Source organism: Ctenopharyngodon idella, chromosome 1, assembly GCF_019924925.1.
Source record: "Ctenopharyngodon idella isolate HZGC_01 chromosome 1, HZGC01, whole genome shotgun sequence".
Classification (NCBI taxonomy): domain Eukaryota; kingdom Metazoa; phylum Chordata; class Actinopteri; order Cypriniformes; family Xenocyprididae; genus Ctenopharyngodon; species Ctenopharyngodon idella.
In genome coordinates this window covers 13107936-13129960 of record NC_067220.1, presented here as the reverse complement: position 1 = coordinate 13129960, position 22025 = coordinate 13107936, and the positions used below count along the sequence as shown (strand labels likewise).

At 36.8% G+C, this 22025-nt stretch overlaps 1 protein-coding gene across 2 annotated transcripts; it reads right to left on the bottom strand.

Annotated features, from left to right (window-relative positions):
* Positions 1 to 11425: 11425 nt before the first annotated feature.
* mpc2a (mitochondrial pyruvate carrier 2a) lies at positions 11426 to 20419 on the bottom strand. 2 transcript variants are annotated; one of them, XM_051888318.1, is made up of 6 exons: positions 20281 to 20419; positions 19926 to 20187; positions 17068 to 17108; positions 16248 to 16332; positions 15669 to 15780; positions 11426 to 12409 (listed from the first exon to the last, which is right to left on the bottom strand). In XM_051888318.1, exons 2-6 carry the CDS (start codon positions 20071 to 20073, stop codon positions 12361 to 12363), a joined length of 435 nt encoding a protein of 144 aa, XP_051744278.1. In that variant the 5' UTR covers positions 20074 to 20187; positions 20281 to 20419; the 3' UTR covers positions 11426 to 12360. The 2 variants fall into 2 exon arrangements, with proteins under 2 accessions (XP_051744278.1, XP_051744287.1); XM_051888327.1 differs by lacking the exon at positions 20281 to 20419 and having other exon boundaries at positions 19926 to 20229.
* Positions 20420 to 22025: the final 1606 nt, after the last annotated feature.

Sequence of the window (22025 nt, the reverse complement as noted above, 5' to 3'; positions counted from 1 at the left end):
TATAACACATGTACATGCAGGAGTGTAGGAATATGAAATGCAGGATGATTTGAAAAGATAAGAAAAATTGGAAGGAAGAACATGAAAGTTTTTTAGAAGTGAAATGACAATGATTGATAGACCACTTTGCATCTGTATGAGTGCATAGAGGTGCTTGAACAGCCTCCACCCACACACACATGCACCCTTGACCAAACACTGAACCACCTTGGAACAGTGTTTACATGTATACAGAGTGTAGACTGAATCACAAATAGAGCACACAAAAGAGGCAAAGCTGTCAATGTCAAAAATGTCAAAAACTGAATTGTCAAGATCACATTTGTCAAACTCAAGGTGAGTTCATAAGGAGACACTACGCACTAAATAATTCTCTGACAGGCCACATTATTTGAATTTATGGCTGACATTCCTGAAAACACACAGATAAAGTGTAACACATGTAGCACTGTCAGATTTACAGTTGATACCAACATTCTGAAACCACATTCTAAATGTGAGTCAATTTAGAATCCACTATATAAGAATGTCAGAATTAATATTATGATAATGAATTTTTTGAACATATAAATACCATCTTTAATTAAATTAAATTGCAAATCATGCTTTTTCATGTTAGGCAAGTGGTAGTGGTAGGTCTATTACATTTTAAACTCACTGCTCTTCATCTTGTATGGATTCTACCAGCAATGTAGGCCTAACATTAATCTACTTCACTCATATGTTGGAATAATCTCATTACAAATCGAAATACAAAGTTGCAAATGGAAAAAAGGCTGGCGTCCCAACAAAGAGTTGTAGATCAGAAGATAAGACATCACCACAGCAAACACTCACTTCCTCTGCTGATGTTCCAGGTGATAGTAACTTTAGATTACTCAGCAAAGATGTTGCAGGAATGTGAAGCTTAATATGGATATTGTACACTTAAAAATAAAGGTTCTTTATGGGCATCATTGGTTCCTTGAAGAACCTTTAACATCCATGGAACCACCAAAGGTTCTTTAGATTATAGAAATGTTCCTCACATTAAGAAAAATGGTTCTTTTAAGAACTGTTCACTGAAAGGTTCTTTGGGAAACCAAAAGTATTTATTCTATGGCATTGCTGTGAAACCCCCCTTTTGGAACCATTTAACTTGTGATGTTTGAACCAATGAGGGAGACTCAAGCTGTTACCTTCAGGTAATTCAGTAAAAACAATGTACATTCATTCCATTGGCAGTTTTCAGGGACACCTTTTTCTTTGGTAAAAGTATATTAATAAATGTGTCTGTAAAATACTTAGTTCTTATTGGTCAATTACAGAATTCCGTGGTCGAATAATTTCGTACTGTATAATTGCTGCTAAACTGTATAATTGACTGAGCTAGTTTCATGTCTCTCATTTTCTTCTACGGTCTCTTTCTTCTCACATAATACAATTTCTTCTGAAATCAATAGGTCTATTTCATGTCCATTTATTTATTTAAAGGGATAGTTCACCCAAAAATAAAAATTTGCTGTTAATTTAATCACCCTCAGGCCATCCAGCATGTAGATGACTTTTCTTCTTCAGTAAAACAGTAAAGAAGATTTTTAGCTGAAACTGTGGCCCTCTGTGATTCATATAATGGAAGTCAATGGGTGCCGTCACTTTGAGATTCAAAAAAACATATGCAGACAAAGCAAAATGAATACCTGCGGCTCCTGACGATACATTGAGGTCTTAAAGCAACACCATGAAACATTTGCTCCACATTCAACCACATTCAAACAGGGCTGCGTTTAGTATCGTAAGAAACCATTGATGCTTTTGAGAAAAGCAGCCCAGAACAATGCTTAACAGAAGACAGCAAAATATAATATTATTATTATTAGTTATTTCACAATAAACAAAATGAAATAATAGCCTACATAGTTTGTGCAATTACATTTATTTAAATTGAACGTTAAAAGTTCATATTGATGTTCTGTCAGAATGCAAATGTTTCATTTTATGGGCGCAACAGCCTGTTACTGGCAGTACCTTGAAAATGAACCATTACTACGGTGACCATAGTTCAGCTAGGCATATAGTAGGCTTATTTGTAGATTTTCCATGGTTTACCAAGTAAACATTTTAACCATGTGTAAACAAAAATATAATCTAATAAACTGCAATTAAGGCATATTGAATGTTAAAATGCCTTTCAAATATAATGTTAAGTGGGTATCATAACCCACTTTACCCTTAGTAATTAAATAATTGAATAAATGTTAAAATCTATAAGTTCATATTAGAGGTATCATATCGGTATCGATATCGGCAATATTGGCCTTGAAAGTATCGGTATTGTATCAAAAACAAAATAAGTGGTATCGCCCATCCCTAGTACCGACCTGAACCAGAGATTGCAGAGTGTGGTTGTAGCCGCTAGGAGGCTGCTCAGGTAGCAGCGGCAGTATAATTCATCTGGTTAAGAGCTGTTCTACCACTGAAATAATTTGAGACATTATTTTAAGGTCGAAAAACTATAACAATAACAATACAGCACGCGTGTCTTCCCTCTCTGTTGAAAAACCGGTGATGCAAATGTCTATTATTGTGAATTCGCTCAGGACCGTTTGCCAATGCTTTGGATTACAGTTAATAATGCTGTAAATAATGTTCAGTTTCTTGCATAGACCAATTGTTTTGCTTCTTAAGACCTCAATGTATCGTCAGGAGCCGCGGGTATTAATTTTGTTTTGTCTGCATGTTTTTTTGAAGCTCAAAGTGACGGCACCCATTGACTTCCATTATGTGAATTACAGAGGACCACAGTTTCAGCTAAAAATCTTCTTTACTGTTCTACTGAAGAAAAAAAGTCATCTACATCTTAGATGGCCTGAGGGTGAGTAAATTAACAGCAAATTTTAATTTTTGTGCGAACTATCCCTTTAATTGGTCGGTGGATAAGTGGGATAATGTACAGTCAGTTGGTCATTATTGGAATACGAATTCATGATCACCCTGTCCGGGTTTTTTTTTTTTTTTTTTTTGCAATAATGACCAAGTGACTGCGCATTATCCCTTACTAGATTACCCTTGTTATATAATACCTCTGGGACATCAACCTCATGACCTTTCTTTTGTATTTTCCTTAACAAGTTAGACCATTAGTGCTTGTGCCTAATTTGAAAGTGTGAGCACTTCACTTACATTATTTTACATTGCTTAAAGGTGTTTTAATCTTCCAAACACCTTCAAGGACCCTCAACATGAAAAAAAAAAAAAAAAAAAAAAAAAAATATATATATATATATATATATATTTTTTTTTTTTTAGAGCATGAAACAGGTTTGTCTCTCCATCAAATAATAAGTCTTGTCTGTCTGTCACCTCAGAAGACATTCGCTGAGTCACTGCCTCTGTAGCCATGGCAACTAGCTCAGCGGTATCTATGTGTGAAAAATTTGGAATTTACAGGAGCACCCAAAGAGCTGCATGAGAACTATCACAACACTTCAGACAGATGCTTTTTGCCGCTCCAGTCAATATGGCTAAACATAACAGGGTTTCACTTCGTGACCTCATTGTTTCATGCTGTGTCTAAATGCAGCAGTTACCACTGCTAAAGGTTTAATATAGAAATGTTATACTTAATACATCAATGCAGAGGATCCATTTCGACTAATGCCGGATATGCATGCACACTACGTTGTCTAAACTGGGAGTACAGGACATACTAACCATATTGCTTAATTTTTAACAGACATGACACTCTGCCTCTAAGCACTTTTAGACATTTTATTTAATTAATTATATTTATAACTCTACACCACACCCTAAACAGTTTTTCAGAAAGTGCCTTTTTAATGAGTTTCTTCGATGGCAAATTTGTAGAATTAATGTACGGTTATTTAAATGATGCAAAGCAGTAGTATAAAAAGGCTGTAATATAATACTACGGAAAAAAAGCATGTAGGTTTAAAGCGGACATTCATATATGACCTTTGTACAGTCCACCCACGAGAGCTGTTTTCACGACAGATTCTTAGATAGAGAGGTTTGTGGTGTACAGAAACGGTTTGTATATACCGTAAAGCTGAGTCAAGCAGTATTAGCATGTGTTTAAGCAACATTTCCTGCATGATTTTAGAGATAATAGAACATCCGTTGCCGTCAAGGACACCGCTACCCATCGGTCCCCTACCCGGTAGCTTTGTTGCAGTATTTACTGTTGCGGCCTGACAATTTTTTTAGCTAAGCCTCATTATTGACTGAAGCTATTCTCTTCTGAGAATATCTGTGTGTGATTCCTTGGAAAGTTTGTGGAACAATAAGGTTTAAATACTAATAAGACAGAATGTGACAGCAGGCGTTTTATACATTTTCCCAAAAGTTCAGTTCATAGACTAGATTTGCATATCACAGAAAACTTTTACAGCTGTTTTGTTCACCTGCAACCGAAACGGCAATGACGTGCTATAAATATCTTTCTCACAAAACTGCTGAGTTATCAGTCGCATGATTCATTTATGGCTCATCATAGTAAATGACTACTGTCTGCAGCACATTCATTTTGTTCTCCTCCAGAACTCTATTGAGGAGATATGGATTGAAAACAGTCAAGAGAGTTTATATATTTTCTAGTTGAGTGACCTCACTAGCAGGGCGTGTGTATGTTAAGGTGACCTTGTCCTGAAGGTTTCCTGCAGCGCTCCTGGTCACACTCTCGTCATCTGCTGGTGGTTTCTGGTCACTGCATCCATCACTAGACTGAAGGAAAGCAACCTCACGACACCAACGTGATTAGGTGAATATGAGAGATTTGAATGGGGAATTTTTACATGAACTTAATTTAACTGAGTTGTTTCTACTAAAAATGAGTATGGTCAGCTTTACTTAAAGGATTAGTTCACTTTCAAATGAAAATTACCCCAAGCTTTACTCACCCTCAAGCCATCCTAGGTGTATATGACTTTCTTGTTTCTGACCAAGACAATCGGAGAAATATTAATAAATATCCTGATGCATCCAAGCTTTATAATGGTAGTATGTGTTACCCAATGAGTATGAGCTGAAGAAAGTGCCTCCATCCACATCCATCCATCATAAACATATTCCACACGGCTCCGGAGGATTTATAAAGGCCTTCTGAAGCGAAGCGATGCGTTTGTGTAAAAAAAAAAAAAAAAAAAAAATCCATATTTAACAAGTTATGAAGTTAAATATGTAGCTTCCACCAGACCGCCTTCCATATTCAAATTATGGAAAAAACGTCAGTTCCGTAAGTTGAAAAGGGAAGACATAGGACATAAAGCGTAAGCTTTTTGAAGAATACGGAAGGCGGTCTGGCGGAAGCTACATATTTTAATTTATAACTTGTTAAATATGAATATTGTTTTTACACAAACACATCGCATTTAGAGGAGTTTCTGTAATGTTTCTGAATTTTGTGGTTACCATTATGCAGAAGAGTGGCGCCTGTGTTAGGGCTGTGAGCACTCATATGCACGATGGAATTCCTGTTCTCAATTTAACTGAGTTTGTTCAATGAGTTATTTTTTTGAGTGCATTTTGTAAAGCAAATAGTTAAGTTAATAAGATAAATTAAGTCAATGAATGTGTTCCTTACGTAATAAACATAACAGTATTACATAAACTGCACATATATGATGTAACAGTGACAAATTCAAATGATTTGTATTTACTAAAAGAAGTGTCAGCTTTACTTGAATTTCTTTATTTATACAAATTACTTTAGTTGAGCGGAACCACATGACGTTGCTTTTTTTTTTTAAAGTAAATCCAACAGTTAATTTTTTTTTGAGTGAAGTGAAAATGCAAATTCACTCTCTGACAGCTTATGCAAGCCAATTTCCCCCACATAACTGCCACAAAGTATTGCTTTTGTAAATCGTAAATATGAAAGTAGAAATTATGACAAACTAAGTCCTATTAATGAGATGAAAATTCGAAATTATGACATACCAAGTCAAAATTATGACATTTAAAAGTCATTAAAATTATGACAAACCAAGTCGAAATTATGACTTTAAAAGTCATCAAAATTATGACATACTAAGTTGAAATGTACATAAATCTTAGTCATAATTTCGACTTTCATAATTCATAATTAAGATTTGTGCAGCTCAGTGGGTAGCACTGTTACCTCACAGCAATAAGGTCCCTGGTTCGAGCCACAGCTAAGCCAGGAATCCTTAGGCCTGGGCGATAAAACGGTATCAATATTTATCGACGGGACGTCTTAATCTATAACGATAGAAAAAATGTTCGATATAATTCTCGATATTGTTTCACTTAAATGCGTTAAAAATGTAAACAGACATGAAGTTCGGTAGCATGAACAACTCTTAAGCTCGCTCCGTCCCTGGATCACAAACAGACGTGCTGCGAGTGACAAGCAAACAAGTTGCTCTGGAGTTCAGTTGCGCAATCACCGCGTGAAATCAGAACACGCAAACATATGAAAATGAGTGCTGTACCTGCCGGCGACGAGGAGATTGTGAATAAAAAAAGGACATGTCAGTGTGGCAATTTCATGGTTTCCTTACGTCTTACTACTTCAAAGTTCGTCTTGAGAGAGCAGTTGTCATGTCGGTATAAACAGCTGCAGTGTTTTCAACAACACAGTATCTTTATTTCTGTTACAAATATTCAAATTATCACAGAAATACTGAGATAAAAGTTTATAGTTCAGATATAAACACTAATGTTTATGTTATCGATCAAAATTGAGCAAATCCGCTTCTGAAAGAAACTTGGCGCTGAAAACGACGAATTTATCGATTACATTGTTTCACCACCAGGTGGCGACAAGTGACTGTTAAAAAATGTATTTGACATTGAATCTTCATTCAACAGATTCTTTTAAATACACTGATTCATCCAGTAATGAAACAAGAGTATTTATGAGCGAGTCATTGAATCATACATCCAAACAGATTTGGATGTATGATTCCGGTTTTCTCCAAAGACATGCAGGTTAGGTGGATTGGATGTGCCAAAATTGTCTGTAGGAGTGTGTGTGAGTATGAATGTGTCCCAGCACTCTCAGTGCTGGGTTGTGCCAGGAAGGGTGTAAAACCTGTGCCAAAACAAATGTGTGTGTGAAGTGTACCCTGCAAATGAGCGAAAATAACACGATGATGATGATGATGTCATAATTAAGATTTACCAAAGATTGTTTATGTTGGAGGAAATGGGATTCCATAGAGATTAATCTACTAAGGACAACTTTTTTATGGTGAAATAAGCATTGTAGTCACTAAATATTTGCTTAGTCATCTCTAAAGCTTACTTGAACTTGTTTTAGATTTAGAAACATAACTTTATGGCACCTTATGAAGAACTTCACACACAAAATGCTTTATACGTTGTACTGTAATTTGCCTTGGGCCCATTCACCTCAACCTACAGGGGAATAAGTTTGTGAGCACCGTCTAGTGGTGTATTATGTGCAGGGTCATCCAAGGCCATAGTGAAAAAAAAAAAAAAAAAAAAAAAAAAGAGGTTTCCACCTCCAAATAAAAAATAAAAAAGTAATTGCAACTTTTTATCTCACAATTCTGACTATTAGTTTACATCTCGCAATTGTGACTTTTTTTTCAAAATTGCATGATATAAACTCACCATTGCGAGTTAAGTCAGAATTGTGTGATACATTATCTCAGTGCATGTCTTCATTTAATACACTGTGTTCTAGTACTTATTTAAATGAAGGATTGAAAAAAAAAAAAAAACAAACATGTATGTTTACAACAGTTTTTTTTAAATCACCATGTCAAAATAGACCTGTCCTTCCTCTTCAGAGCAATTGCGTGGGTACTTGAAACCACAAAGGACTCCTATAATAGAGGAACACTTTAATTCCTCACGGTGACATTGAGATAAGCTTCCGCATGACAGAATCCAGCTATTTCTATATTAAAGGGAAAGTTCACCAAAAAACAAAAGTTCTGTCATTATTTACTCACCCTTCATTCAAACCTGCATGACTCTCTTTCTACTGCTGAAAAAAGGAATATTTTAGGATGCTTAAGCTGCTATTTTAATACAATGATTGTCCCTGGTCTCCATTCACTATCATTGTACGGAAAACAGCAGCTTGGACATTCTGCTAAATATCTACTTTTGTGTTTCACGCAAGAGAAACGGGTTTGGAACAACATGAGGTTGAGTAAATGATTACAGATTTTTTTTTTTTTGTGCGATCTGTCACTTTAAATAGCTTCTAGGCGATGCCACCATCAAGGGATTTCTAAGTTAAGTTAAATTTGCGTGAGTCATAACATAATCCCAAAATAATGAAGTTCACATAAGCTCTTGTCCCCAGTGACATGGACAAGGGTAAGCTAATTTATTCATATCAAGCAAATGGCTTCCTGTTTCTGCCACTTTTCATTCACACTTGTATTTATTTTACAGACACGTCTACATTTTGAGGCAGAATATATTAGCGCAATTTCCTCAGGATATGGTGGTCTCCTGCCTTCACTGCTGTGAGATCGAGTGGCACTCATCTAGTGTCCTTCACACTGCATTAATCGCTGTTTGCGTTCGTCCTCAGAGAACAGCGCTCCCTATTGCTCTTCCTGTCTCATGCAGCACCATCCCCCAGCACCCCCACCAAACTCACACGTGCAAACATGTGCACGACTCCTAGATATACAACAAGGAAAAAGAGCACGGGGAAACCAGGTGGGATAAGCAGGTCTACCCTTATGGTGGCTGCACACACACACACACTTGCACACGCTATGATTGTGACGACAGATTGCTATGCTATTTTTAGAGCCAGTCAATTTACCTTGCAACTTCACTTACCCTTAAGCATATTAATACGGAAGAATACTTTACCTACGTAACAAGATACTCCAAATTTGCTGACTCTGAGAAAGGATTGTATTTCTGTACATTTCATGCATCAATGTGGAAAATGAAAGAAGGAGACAGAGAATGAAACAGAGAGAGTGTCAGATGTCACTGAGATGAATTGGAACTGCCACTGCAGCAATTTAAGGCTTGACCTTGAAAGCACGAGATGATGGGTTGGTCACATTACCAAGGCAACAGTGAGCTGAAGTGAAGAGCCTTTAATTGTACCTATTTGACCTCCTCATGAAAAATAGACAATAGAGCACACCTGTGATGGCCTAATTCTTAAACTGCCTTGGGCTCAGTTACAGGCTAAAGTATGTGTGAATCCTGCATACATTACCTGAGAGATTTTATCAACAATTACTTCTATAAAAGGTCAAATTAATGAGATTTAAGGTGTTGGACAGATCAGTTTTCCTGCAATTGTATATTTGCTGTCTATTTTCTCTATACAAAATTTGTTTTTAACAGTTTTTTAAATCACTGTCAAAAGAGACCTCTTCAGAACAACTGTCTGGGACATAAAAAACAGCCAGATTATTTACAGCTTTATAACTTTTGATTTTAATTCATTAAATAAAAATAAAAATAGGCTACTTAAAAACTGCACGACAATTAACCATGTTTTTTTGGCATATTGATTACCATTTGTATAACCACACAAATACCATAGTTAAACTATGTTTTTTTTTAAGCATAACCATTTGTGGTTACCATGGAATAACTACAATAACAATAGTTTTGTAGTAAAACCATAGTTAATTTCCCTATTAGTGAATGAACAAACTCATCCCATGAAGTATAATGAATGACATAAACATAAGACATATTTTCACTTAAACAGCTTTACAGTTGCATTTACAGTTAGCCTATTACAGGTTTTTTTTTTTTTTTTTTTTTTTTTTTTACAATCGCTAGGACCCATTTCTCAATACTTGGGTCACTTTTTCAAAACTCTTCACACAGTGAGCACAACAGAAATCTATGTGGGCTAAACTGTGGATCATCTATTATTGCTTTGGCACAAAATGCATTCAATGATTACATGTTTTAAATTACATTCATTCTTTTCTCACTTCAACACAACAAATGCCAAAACTCAGTGTACCAACAGGCCAATTTGTGTTCACAAGACTCTCTCTCTCTCTCTCTCTCTCTTCTCAATATTTACTTTATTATTTGCGCTCACAACTGCCAACTTTTTTAGTGCAGAGGAGTCATTCAAGTCAGGTGAATGGGTGCGAAGTCTGAGCTATATAAACCTTCGATCTTTTCTCACAGCACAGGTTCTTCATTCTCTGTATTCAATGCTCAGCTAAAAACACCTGAAATACCATCACAGCTTATTGCAACAGTTAAGATAAGATCTTAAATCTATTTAAAAACTATTTTAATCAAAAAAATAAAAGCAATGGCATTTGACAGTCTTTGTTCCAACAATATGTAACAATGTTTGTACTGCAGCATATTTTATCACTTAATGTTATGAAGCGAAAAGCGTTATGAACACTGTTTTATTTCTCCTGCGTCACTCTAGCCCCGCTCACTGTAAAATGTCATTGGTCCAAAATCCTGCTCCTCTAAAGCCCAAAGTATAGTTCACTTTTTACGCGTACAGTGTACAGTGCGCATGACGCAAATTTGTATGCGCAGGTTGCACAGATGCATTAAAAAAAAAAAAAAAAAAAATTCAATAATTAGTTTATCCACAAGGTGGCAACCATGCCCTGGGGGCAACGATTCACAAGGTAGTCAAAGATAAACTGCATAAACAGAACAGACTGGAGCTCATGCAAGCTACAGCGACAATGGAGGCCTACATAGACGAGAGATTGTGCAAAGAGGTTAGAAAGTATCCTCATTTGTACAACTCTTGCATGAAAGAATACAAAGTTGTTTACATGGGTTGTAACTCGTGGCGAGAGATTGTTCAAAACTGCGCATGCGTTGAACGCCTGTGTATGCGTACGAGTCAAATGAAGTATACTTTCCAAGGCTGTGCGTTAGACTAGCATACGCGTAAAAAAAAACGAAGTGTACCCAGGGCTTAAACATTTTTTGCTTTCAGTGTCAACAGACAATTTATTTATTTGCCTGATTAGGAGACTATATTACGAATTGTTTGTGTTGTAACAAATTGCTAAATAGAAATGCAAACATAAATCTTCTAAAATTACTCAAACGGTTGATATTCATGCAGAAAGCAGAACACAGAATTTCTATTCTATGCTGTTCACATCTGACAAGAGTGTGGGCTGCAGAGGTGAAGTGTGACGTATAAGTTTTGAGACAGACGGATGATTCAACGCCTTGCATACTTAATTTAGAGTCAGTGTGTAGGATACACTGAAAACAGGTTTAAAGGGGATTAACGGGTCAAATTTAGCATGAGGGAACAAAATGGGGCATGTGTTTGTCATAGCACCCTTGATTCCTGATTTAGCAGTGGAGAGGGTCTGGAAATGTACGGTGCTTAATGACACAGTGTGTAGGATGCAGCTCTGGAGAAAAGTGCACTGTGGGCTCAAAATGCAAAGATGTGAGAATACAAAACAGTCTTTTGTCCCATTTATCAATGTAATTTCAATTTTGATTTAATAAAAGCATAAATTGACAGAGATATTACTATTATGTGCAATAAAGTGCTACAAACAAAAACACTTTAAAACATCATGTCTATCATCTATCATGCGTGTCTGTTGTGTACATGTGAAAGTCTGTGACTGATCTGGTAATGCCTTTTACCCACTTCCTGTTTTCATCTGAGCTCTCTAATGCAAAACAGACAACATTTGGCATACAGTGCATTCATGCAGGATGGTAGTTTTGCCATATGACCATTATTTTTTTATTATTATTTTTTTTATTTTAAAGGGGTCATATCATGAGGAATCAAATTACCCCTTAATCTTTTGAGAAAAAAAAAAAAAAAAATTAAGTACTGGAAAAACATTGTGACTTTCAGAACACAAAACATTGAGTTCTTATTTTTAACAATATCCCTGGACATTTCAGTTTGATCTTAGCAGTTTGTATCGCACATGTACATTTATTCAATTAGCAGGCACTTTTATCCAAAGCAACCTAATAATGAGGAATACAACTGTAATTTTTAGGTTTTCTTTTCAAGTCTTAAAAAAACTAAATTGTGACTGTTTTGGCACAAAACAAGAAAAAACAAAACAAAAAAACATTAATATTATAGGCACAACTTATTTTATTATTATTATGATGATATGACCCCTTTAAAACTGAGAAATTGATAGAAGTGGATCAGAATAACAACAAAGTACAGTATACAATCAAGAACACCAGAATTACAATCATCATATCACAATTTTATGTGATAACATTTTAAACAATATGATTGACATTTTTTTTTTCTATTTTACACAGATATGTTTGATCTATATAACAAATTCTGTGTGCAAAATGCTGATCCATTGCTTTTACAGTAACTGAAAAACAGCAAAACTTGTTCACCGTTCCACTTCTGTCAGACTAAATGGCACTTCAAGTCTGCTGCACTTCCTCTCCTTTCTCCTGTAGCTGTTGGTTGTACCTACACACACACACAAATACAAAGTGTGTCACTCCTTTTGAATGCATAATGTTAGCCATAGCACTGCAGGTGCTGAATGAACACAATAGGTTGCTGGGAACAGGAACACATGTCTTCATGACAGTCTGTTACCTCTCACTTTTTAACCTGCAGTTTCTCAACTCTGGTCCTTGAGGTCCATTTTCCTGCAGAGTTTTGCTCCAACCCCAATCAAACACACCTGAACAAGCTAATCAAGGTCTTCATGATTACTAGAAAGTTATAAGCAGATCAAGGTTGGAGCTAAATGCTGTGTTCACACCATGTTGTAATTACCATAATTTTGAGATGACAACACATGACGTTCTACTCGAGCTGTTCATGTCCTCAGACTGGGAATTATGCATTTCTATGGCAGCAGTATCAATGCCTAAAATAATCTGCAGCGGTCACGTGGTACAGCGGTCACGTGGTACAAGTAGGAGCTCTCAGAAAATTCCCAGCTTACAAGTGAAAAATTATCCCATAATTTACTCACCCTCAAGCCATCCTAGGTGTATATGCCTTTCTTCTTTCAGCCAAACACAATTGGAGTTCTATTAAAAAATATCCTGGCTCTTCCAAGCTTTAGAATGGGAATGAATGGTACCATTTTATTTGAAGCCCAAAAATATTGCATCCATCCATCATAAAAGTAATCCATACGGTTCTAGGGGGATAATAAAGGCCTTCTGAAGTGAAGCAATGCGTTTTTGTAGGAAAAATATCTATATAAACATATAATTATAACTTTATAACTAAACTGTAATCACAAGCTTCCGTTAACACCCGTCCACATGTTCACGTGATAGTCGAGTTCGGACGTAGGGCATAGCGTAAGCTAAAGTGAGAGTAGACGCCTCTCGCGGTTCAAACAAATAGGGCTGGGCAACAAAGTCAAGCTCCTCCGACATTTCTCTTTAAAAATTCTCATTTTAGACTTTTAATTCGTGACTGGTGTTTTGTTTTGCTCTATCCTCTGCACTTCTGCGTTCACCAGTGCGTCTTGTGTCGGGTTACAGGTCGACTGGAACTACTAGCATACTGTCGTTACTGGAAGCCAGGTATTATAGTTTATAAAGTTATAAATATGGTTATTTTTCTTACAAAAACGCATAGCTTCACTTCAGAAGTCCTTTATTACCCCCTGAAGCCATAAGGATTACTTTTATGATGGATGGATGCACTTTTTTGGGCTTGAAAAAAAATGGTACCATTCACTCCCATTTTAAAGCTTGGAAGAGCCAGGATTATTTTTAATATAATTCAGATTGTGTTTGGCTGAAAGAAGAAAGACATGGCTTGAGGTTGAGTAAATTATGGGATAATTTCATCTTGTGTGAACTATCCCTTTAAGAGCTCTATGAGGACATAAACGCTTTTTACAAGTTGAAATCTCATAGTCACAGTAATTACGACATCTGTAGGTCAAGGGCCAGAGTTGAGAGCTGTGCTAAACTCTCCATTACTTCCAGTTCGCCATCCCCAGGACTTATTTTTCTCAAAAAACTCATGTAATATAATTACAAGGCACCTTCACAACCTCCACCAACATAGGAGCCGATCCTATGGCCAAGCGCCCACGGAAAAACACATAATATTCTCAATTCATTTTGATCTATAAAAAAATCTATTGAGATTCAGGAACCTCTCTGATTGGTGGATCTCATATCGGGTCCCAGCGGGTCGTACTCATAATACACACAATTTTACCTTTATGTTTAGCATTAGAGCATAACAACCTGACACAAAAATTTGTGCTTTCTGTTTTTTTGCACAATGATAAATAGCATTTTAAGTAATTAACTCCAAAATCATCAGGTCTATCAGCGATATAATTTATTATTGAGTAATAAGCATGTTAAAATGTTTTAGGGGGCATTTGTTGAATATGTGTTTAATAATTTAGCCCAGATATCATTTGCTCAAGGAAGTGAATAAAGACGTGTTTATATTTGGTTGGTAATGTATTTGCACTTGCAGGTTTCCAATTAAAAAAGAAAGACATTTGGTTATGGAAGGTGGGCACCCACTGGCAGAAACATAAATCAGTGCCAACTGTATGTCTACCAACATTTAAGCCTGGGGCCATGATACATATCTCAATCATTTGTGGAGGCCATAACAAATATCTCATCTTTTTGTGTACATAAAACAGTTGTTTCAAATACTGATGGAGATCACATACAGTATCATGGTTTATCATAAATTACTATGCCAGTCATAGGCAACACTGAGCCTCAAAGTCCACTGTTCTGAATAGTTTAGTTCCATCCCTATTTAAATCCAACTGAAAAATCAAACAAGTCCTCAAGATTACATGAAAATTACAGGCAGATGAGTTCGATTAAGGAGCTAAATACTGTAGGATTGTGGACCTCAAGAGCCAGAGTTGCCCATCCTTGGACTATTCTATAATAACCTATGCATGATAATCCGCAGTGTTTTTGTAATATATGTGTGTTATTATAGTAGTGCAATTTTAAAAATGAAGAAATCAGTACATTTACTAACTTGAAAATAAAAGTATAACAAAATTTACTTTACATATAGACAAATACATTTATTTATAAAATAATTAATTTAATTTTATTAGTTTTTTAAATAATTAAAAAAACTTCTATGCAACTTTTAAACCTCAAACTGTACAATTCATCACATGGAATCAACCAGTAAACAATGACTGAATTGAAAAACACCCTTTTGATACACAATGTCTCTCAGCAAAAGTAAATATTGGTACTAAATACGTAGTAGGCCCAAGGCAAGTGTGATAAACAAGTGTTTTTGTGTATGTGTTTAGTGTGAAAACATTACGTAACAAGTAATTTGAGGTTTAATTAAAAAAAATGAGTCAAACTGTCAGTGTTGGTGAATAAAATTAAATAAATAAAACTAAGTTTAAATAAATAAAACTATGTAGTAACTCTTCTACATTTTGGTAGCTTGATATTAGCTTAAAAAAAAAAAATACTGTAGCTTTTGATGCTGCCACTCCAAATAGATCATTCTCGATTTTCTGTCAGATAAATACTTTGGGGGGAAAAAGGGATCTGATTTACTTTATTTAGTTAGTTTTAATGCATTTAAAAATATTATGTCAGTTACTAGCTTGTTGAACTCCAAATCATTAAACTCAAAGTCTTTGCAGCTTAACCTTACGACTAAGCTTGTCTCTTGTGTGTATTGATTGATGGTAGTAAACAAAGCTGACCTTAGAACAGAACTCGTAATGACTAACCTCCATATTCTTACGAGCTGGGTGGTTCCACATATGCCCAGGAAGAAGTTAACAGCAAACAGAGCCCAGTTCTTGGGAATGATCACCAAGCAGTACCTTGACCAAATTAATCCTGGAAAGAAACCAGAGAGAGTCGCTGTGTTGAAATAAAAATCCTCATTGCAGAATCAACAATTTGTGTGGGTAAAGTGGGTTAAGGCCTTAGCCTTGTTAAATGAAGACTTATATAGGTCAAAACTTAGGCCAAGATCACACTTGAGCTACTGAATCGTAGTTGAACAATTTTTTTAAACTAATATGCTAAGAGAAAAGACTAGCTGCCTCAGAAATGCTCTCTCAGAGTCAGAAATACAAACACAGAGAGAATATTTTCTTGACTGTCAAATTAGATCTACTGCTCAGATATTTAGTTTCCTGGGTTTGTTTCAAGTTCTATTTTCAGCCAAACTCATCTCAGGTTACTATGAGGCTTTAGATGAGATATTCTAATCTAGAGGACACTGACAACAGCTACTGATGTTGATAAATCTTGATCAAACAACATTGAGCAAGTCTCTGTCATGTCACTTGAACAAGTACCTGTGGCTGTAATGACGCAGGACTGAGAGAGACTGAGCTTTTCTGGTGGCCGGGTCAAATCAGAAAATCCAGCGACAACTAAACCCTGCATGAGGAAAGAAAGAGCAAACAACAGTGAGCTTGGCAACTTTGATCAGCAGGAAATTCATAATATGACTGAATTTACCGCAGCATTACAACATTTCAAATTGCAAAATGTGCACTGCCAATTTGTTAACTTAAAGCTAAAGTTCACTCAAAAATCATCCTTATCACCCTTTTGTCTTTACAAACCGCTCTTCCAAGGGACACAAAATAAGAAGCTTAGCAGAATGTTCTAGGTGCTCTCTTCCATATAATGAATGAGGATGGGGAAGCTCAAGCTCGAAAAAGCAGCACAAAAGTAGTCCATGTGACTTCCACACTACATTCCGAATCTTACGAAGCCATAAAATTGTTTCGTGTAAGGACAAGACTGGAATTTAAGTTACACCTTAAAATCTAGCTTGGCAGGGGTGGTCACTGTTTCTTTGTATAGAAAGAGCAGCAACATTCTGCTACTTTTATGAACTTATGCGTTCCACAGAAGAAAGAATGGGTGTTAAAATGCATGTGGGTGAGTAAATGATGAACAATTCCCTACTATAACTAGTTATTTTCATAGCATTCTCTATAATCAAGTAAAACACAAACTTCCAAGGCCAAGACAATCAACAATTTAGCCATAGAACTGCAAACATGTAAAAGCCGAAGATGGTAAAAGGCGATGATGAGTGCTGTATTTTAATATTTGTGTATTTTTAATATTTCAACTGTGAGGGGAAAACAATTCTCATCTCACCCATTTAAAAACAGGTGCCCAGAAGAAAACCGTCTTTGGCCCTTGAGGGGAAAAAAAAAATTTCTGTGAGAAATTATGACATACTGCTACTGTAAAAAACAGACTTGCTGTTGGTTAATTTTTTTTTTAATTTGATGCTCTTAATTCCGTAAAACTTGTAGAAGAAGAATGCTTGTGATCAGATAAGATTCATCTAAAAATGTCATACAGTGTATGATAAGAAATTATCATCCAGAAGTGCTGGAGTAGTCCAAGCAATGTTTAAACCTTAAAAGGTTAGTTCACCCAAAAATGAAAATTCTGTCATTAATTACTCACCCTCATGTCGCTTCAAACCCGCAAGACCTTCGTTCATCTTCGGAACACAAATTAAGATATTTTTGATGAAATCCGTGAGCTATCTGGCCTCCGATAGACTGCAACACAATTTCCAATTTCAAGGCCCAGAAAGATACTAAAGACATCGTTAAAATAGTCCATGTGACTACAGTGGTTCAAGCTTAATCTTATGAATTACGAGAATACTTTTGTGCGTAAAAACAAACAAAAATAATGACTTTATTCAACAATTTCTTCTCTTCCATGTCAGTCTCCTACACAGTTGACGTTGTAAACAGGCTGAACGACTGTAGTCACATGGACTATTTTAACGATGTCTTTACTACCTTTCTGGGCCTTGAAAGTGGTAATTGTGCTGCAGTCTATCTGATGCCTGATAGCTCATGGATTGACTCAATAATATCCTTATTTTTTGTTCAAAAACATGAACGAAGGTCTTACGGGTTTTTAACAACATGAGGGTGAGTACTTAATTTTGGGTGAACGAAGCCTTTAAGGGTACATTTACATGACATCGATGTACTAAAAACTTAAGTTTTTCTTTGTGTTTTTCACGTACAGACGACAACATTGTCAAAATGATCCCTGTTCACACCGATCTGCGAAAACGACTAAAAGTGCTTTTATGCTGCCAGGCCAGTAGTTGGCGATGTCACTTTGTAAAGAAACACTAAGCGCCTATAGACTAAACATGTAATATGCATGTGCATGACGTCACCATTTTCAGGCCCCCAAAACGACATTGTCGTGTAAATGAATGCTATAGACTGAACACATAATACGCATGCGCATGACAAAATTTTCACAAATTTGCGTTTTTGTAGTTTACATGGAGATGATAACGTTATCATTTTCAAAAACTTGCATTTTGAAATGTTTTCAAAAGTTTATTAAATTAAAATTTAGGGGCTGTTTACACTTTTTATGCATTATGGCCATTCATTTACATTTTGGGGGCCTGAAAACACAAACTTGTGAAAACAGTGATGTCATGCGCAGCATATTACACGTTCAGTCTATAAGCACATAGTGTTTCTTTACAAAGTGACATCACCAACTACTGGCCTGGCAGCAGAATACAGCATTTTTAGTAGTTTTTGCGGATCAGTGTGAACAGGGATCATTTTGACAACGTTGTCGTCTGTACGTAAAAAACGCAAAGGAAAAACTTTTCCATTTTTAGCACATTGTTGTAAACGTATCCTTAGCATCAACGGCACAGGGACAAACAACTCCATCAAGAACTCTGGAAAGAACAAAATAGGAAACCAACGCTGCATCTGAAATCGAATCCTTCCCTAATATATAGTTTGCGAAAAACAGTATGCGAAAAACAGTAGGCGAAAAGTCCCCAGATTACCTACTTCTTCTGGTGAGATTCTGAGGTGCGCATACGATAGACACCTTAGGCCTTGTCCCAAATGGCACACTTCTATGCACTTTCGGTCTTGTGGACTTACAATGGCTGCCGCATGCGCGTGTCCGTTAAGTCCACGAGACCGTAGGGTGTCCCATTTGTAAATTTTAGGCTTCAGAAGGGTGCACGCAAGCGCCCCCTTTGCGGCCGATATGCGCCCTCGATGCACACTTTTGCGACCTCCGCGGCAGACTTCTTCCCGACAGTCAAAGCGGCGTTACGTCACGAAAGTGCGGACTCGTAGGAAGGCCGTGAGTGTTTAGGGTGCCATTTGGGACAGGGCCTTACAATCCCATGAGGCCACAGAAGGGAATTTATGAATGGAGGAGAAACGACGCAACTGACGCTGGTAGGTCACATGATAATGACAACATGGCGGATATAGTACGTCCAGATTACATTTATACTACCCACATTCATACTATATAGAACATACTTTTTTTAACGGTCGCAAGGTTAGTTCAAATTCAAATGTAGTACCAACTCAGACAGTATGTGATTTCAGAAGCAGTGCAGGTCTAGGTGGTTATGGTGGACAGGACACCATACAACACAATACATGATTAAGTGGGACAGAAAGATGCACATAAGACTACCTCATTCAAACTGTCCAAGCCAGGCCCTAAAAGTATTTTGATATTTAAATCAGACTTAAAATGTATGCACAAATTGCAGCAGCAAACAAATGACCCTAGATCATTTCTCATAACTAAAAGCTTTCTGAGCCATTTTGTGATCCCAAGGTTATTTTATATGGATGTATGAAGTTCATTTAAGTAGTTCATTCATATAGATGTGTTCAATTAACGTCAAATTGTATTTGCTTTACAACTTAAACTGTAAAATGTTTGCATGAAAGATGTGCTTGTGCCATCTTTCTTTGTAATAACTGCCACTTGTTTAATGCATTTAAGTATCTAAATTCATTTAGGGGTCACTGTATGGCTGCATGAAAAGTAACATTACGGAGATAATAAAAGACGCTAAGATGATAATATAGAAAACATGAGTTATACACATGCTTTAAAATATGAATAATGCAATAATTAGTCAATGACTGGCTAGTGTGTTTCTTCAGACAGGAACAGAGTAATTTCTTTACCAGCAGGATGATTGTAGAGAGGTCTTAATTTAGGCGGCAGCATTAACTCGATCCTGTCCAGGGTCCGGTGATACGTCGCTCTCATACCACCGGAATAAAAACGACATGATTGAAGTCGTAAATAAAGTCTGCTGCTACTCATAGTCATTCAATGCAGTGATCAGAGCACGATGTCGATGGGAAGTTACGTCTGTGCACCTTCTCTCCACCCTTCGCAACGACCTATCACAATGTCACCATCACCGAAAACACGTCAGCGAGCCTACAGGAACACAAACAATGAGATACGTGAGGTCGATCTTGAATAATACAGTGAGAAATGAATGAATGGATGAATAAATGACCTATCTCTCACTCTCTATATCTATTTTAAAATGGGCTCCTTGGATCTCTACAGGGAAAATGTGGTCATATGATCTATTAATAGGTAACAGACTACTGAAAATATAAAAGCGACTGCAGTGCTCATCATCAAGTAGGCTACTAACGGCTTCTGTCCAGCAGATGTCACTATCGGTCTAATCGACGCCTGGTGAAAATCCCGTTTTGGCTTGTGGAAACGAACGAGAAGAAGAGAGAATACATTTGGAGCAGAAAATTGTTCAAATCTTTAAATAATCCATGAAGAAGAAGCTATGAAATCTTGATTGTTAATAGCCTACAATTTCCAGTAGCCCCTCACTGCAAAACACACGAGATCCAAAGGGTGGAGACTGGTAGGTTTAGAGACATGTAAAGTGTTTTTCACGTTAGCTTTTTTAAAAATCGTCCCGCTGTTTTTAGTGATTAAAATCACTGCAGGTGCTGTATATGGATCACAAGTGCCCAAAACTTGCATCTTGTTCATATATTTTTGTTTTTAAGATGGAAAATTGACAGGCTTGTGCTGCAGTTACATGGCTGTTTTGCCCGCCAGGGCTCCGCGACAGTCACGTGACTGAAAACTGACTAGGCTACATCATCTGAAAATACAGTAGCCTATTACACAACCTTGATAAAGTCATTTTAGCAGTCAGCTGGTTTTAATCATGTCACACTCACTGTCTGTGCATGACTGATATATTTACACATAACACAAAATGAAACTAATTTTTTTTACAACCAGAATTCCAGAAATGTTTTTTAAATTTGAATAAAATGAAAACTAAAAGACTTTCAAATCACATGAGCCAATATTTTATTCACAATAGAACATAGATAACATAACAAATGTTTAAACTGAGAAATTTTACACTTTTATCCACTAAATGGGCTCATTTCAAATTTGATGCCTGCTACAGGTCTCAAAAAAGTTGGCACGGGGGCAACAAATGGCTGAAAAAGCAAGAAATTTTGAAAAGATTCAGCTGGGAGAACATCTAGCAACTAATTAAGTTAATTGATATCAGGTCTGTAAGATATAAAAGGGATGTCTTAGAGAGGCAGAGTCTCTCAGAAGTAAAGATGGGCAGAGGCTCTCCAATCTGTGAAAGAGTGCGTAAAAAGATTGTGGAAAACAATGTTCCTCAACGGCAAATTGCAAAGGAGAAATCTCTGTGCGTAAGGGGCAAGGCCGAAGACCTTTATTGGATGCCCGTGGTCTTCGGGCCCTCAGACGACACTGCATCACTCATCGGCATGATTGTGTCAATGACATTACTAAATGGGCCCTGGAATACTTCCAGAAACCACTGTCTGTAAACACAATCCGCCGTGCCATCTGCAGATGCCAACTAAAGCTCTATCATGCAAAAAGGAAGCCATATGTGAACATGGTCCAGAAGTGTCCTGTGGGCCAAGGCTCATTTAAAATGGACTGACGCCGTGTCCTCCGGGCTAAAGAGGAGGGAGACCTTCCAGCGTGTTGTCAGCGTTCAGTTCAAAAGCCAGCATCTCTGATGGTATGGGGGTGCATAAGTGAATAAGGTATGGGCATCTTGCATGTTTTGGAAGGCATTACGAATGCTGAAAGGTATATAAAGGTTTTAGAGCAACATATGCTCCCCTCCAGACGACGTCTGTTTCAGGGAAGGCCTTGTGTATTTCAGCAGGACAATACAAAACCACATACTGCAGCTATTACAACAGCATGGCTTCATCGTAGAATAGTCCTGCCTGCCT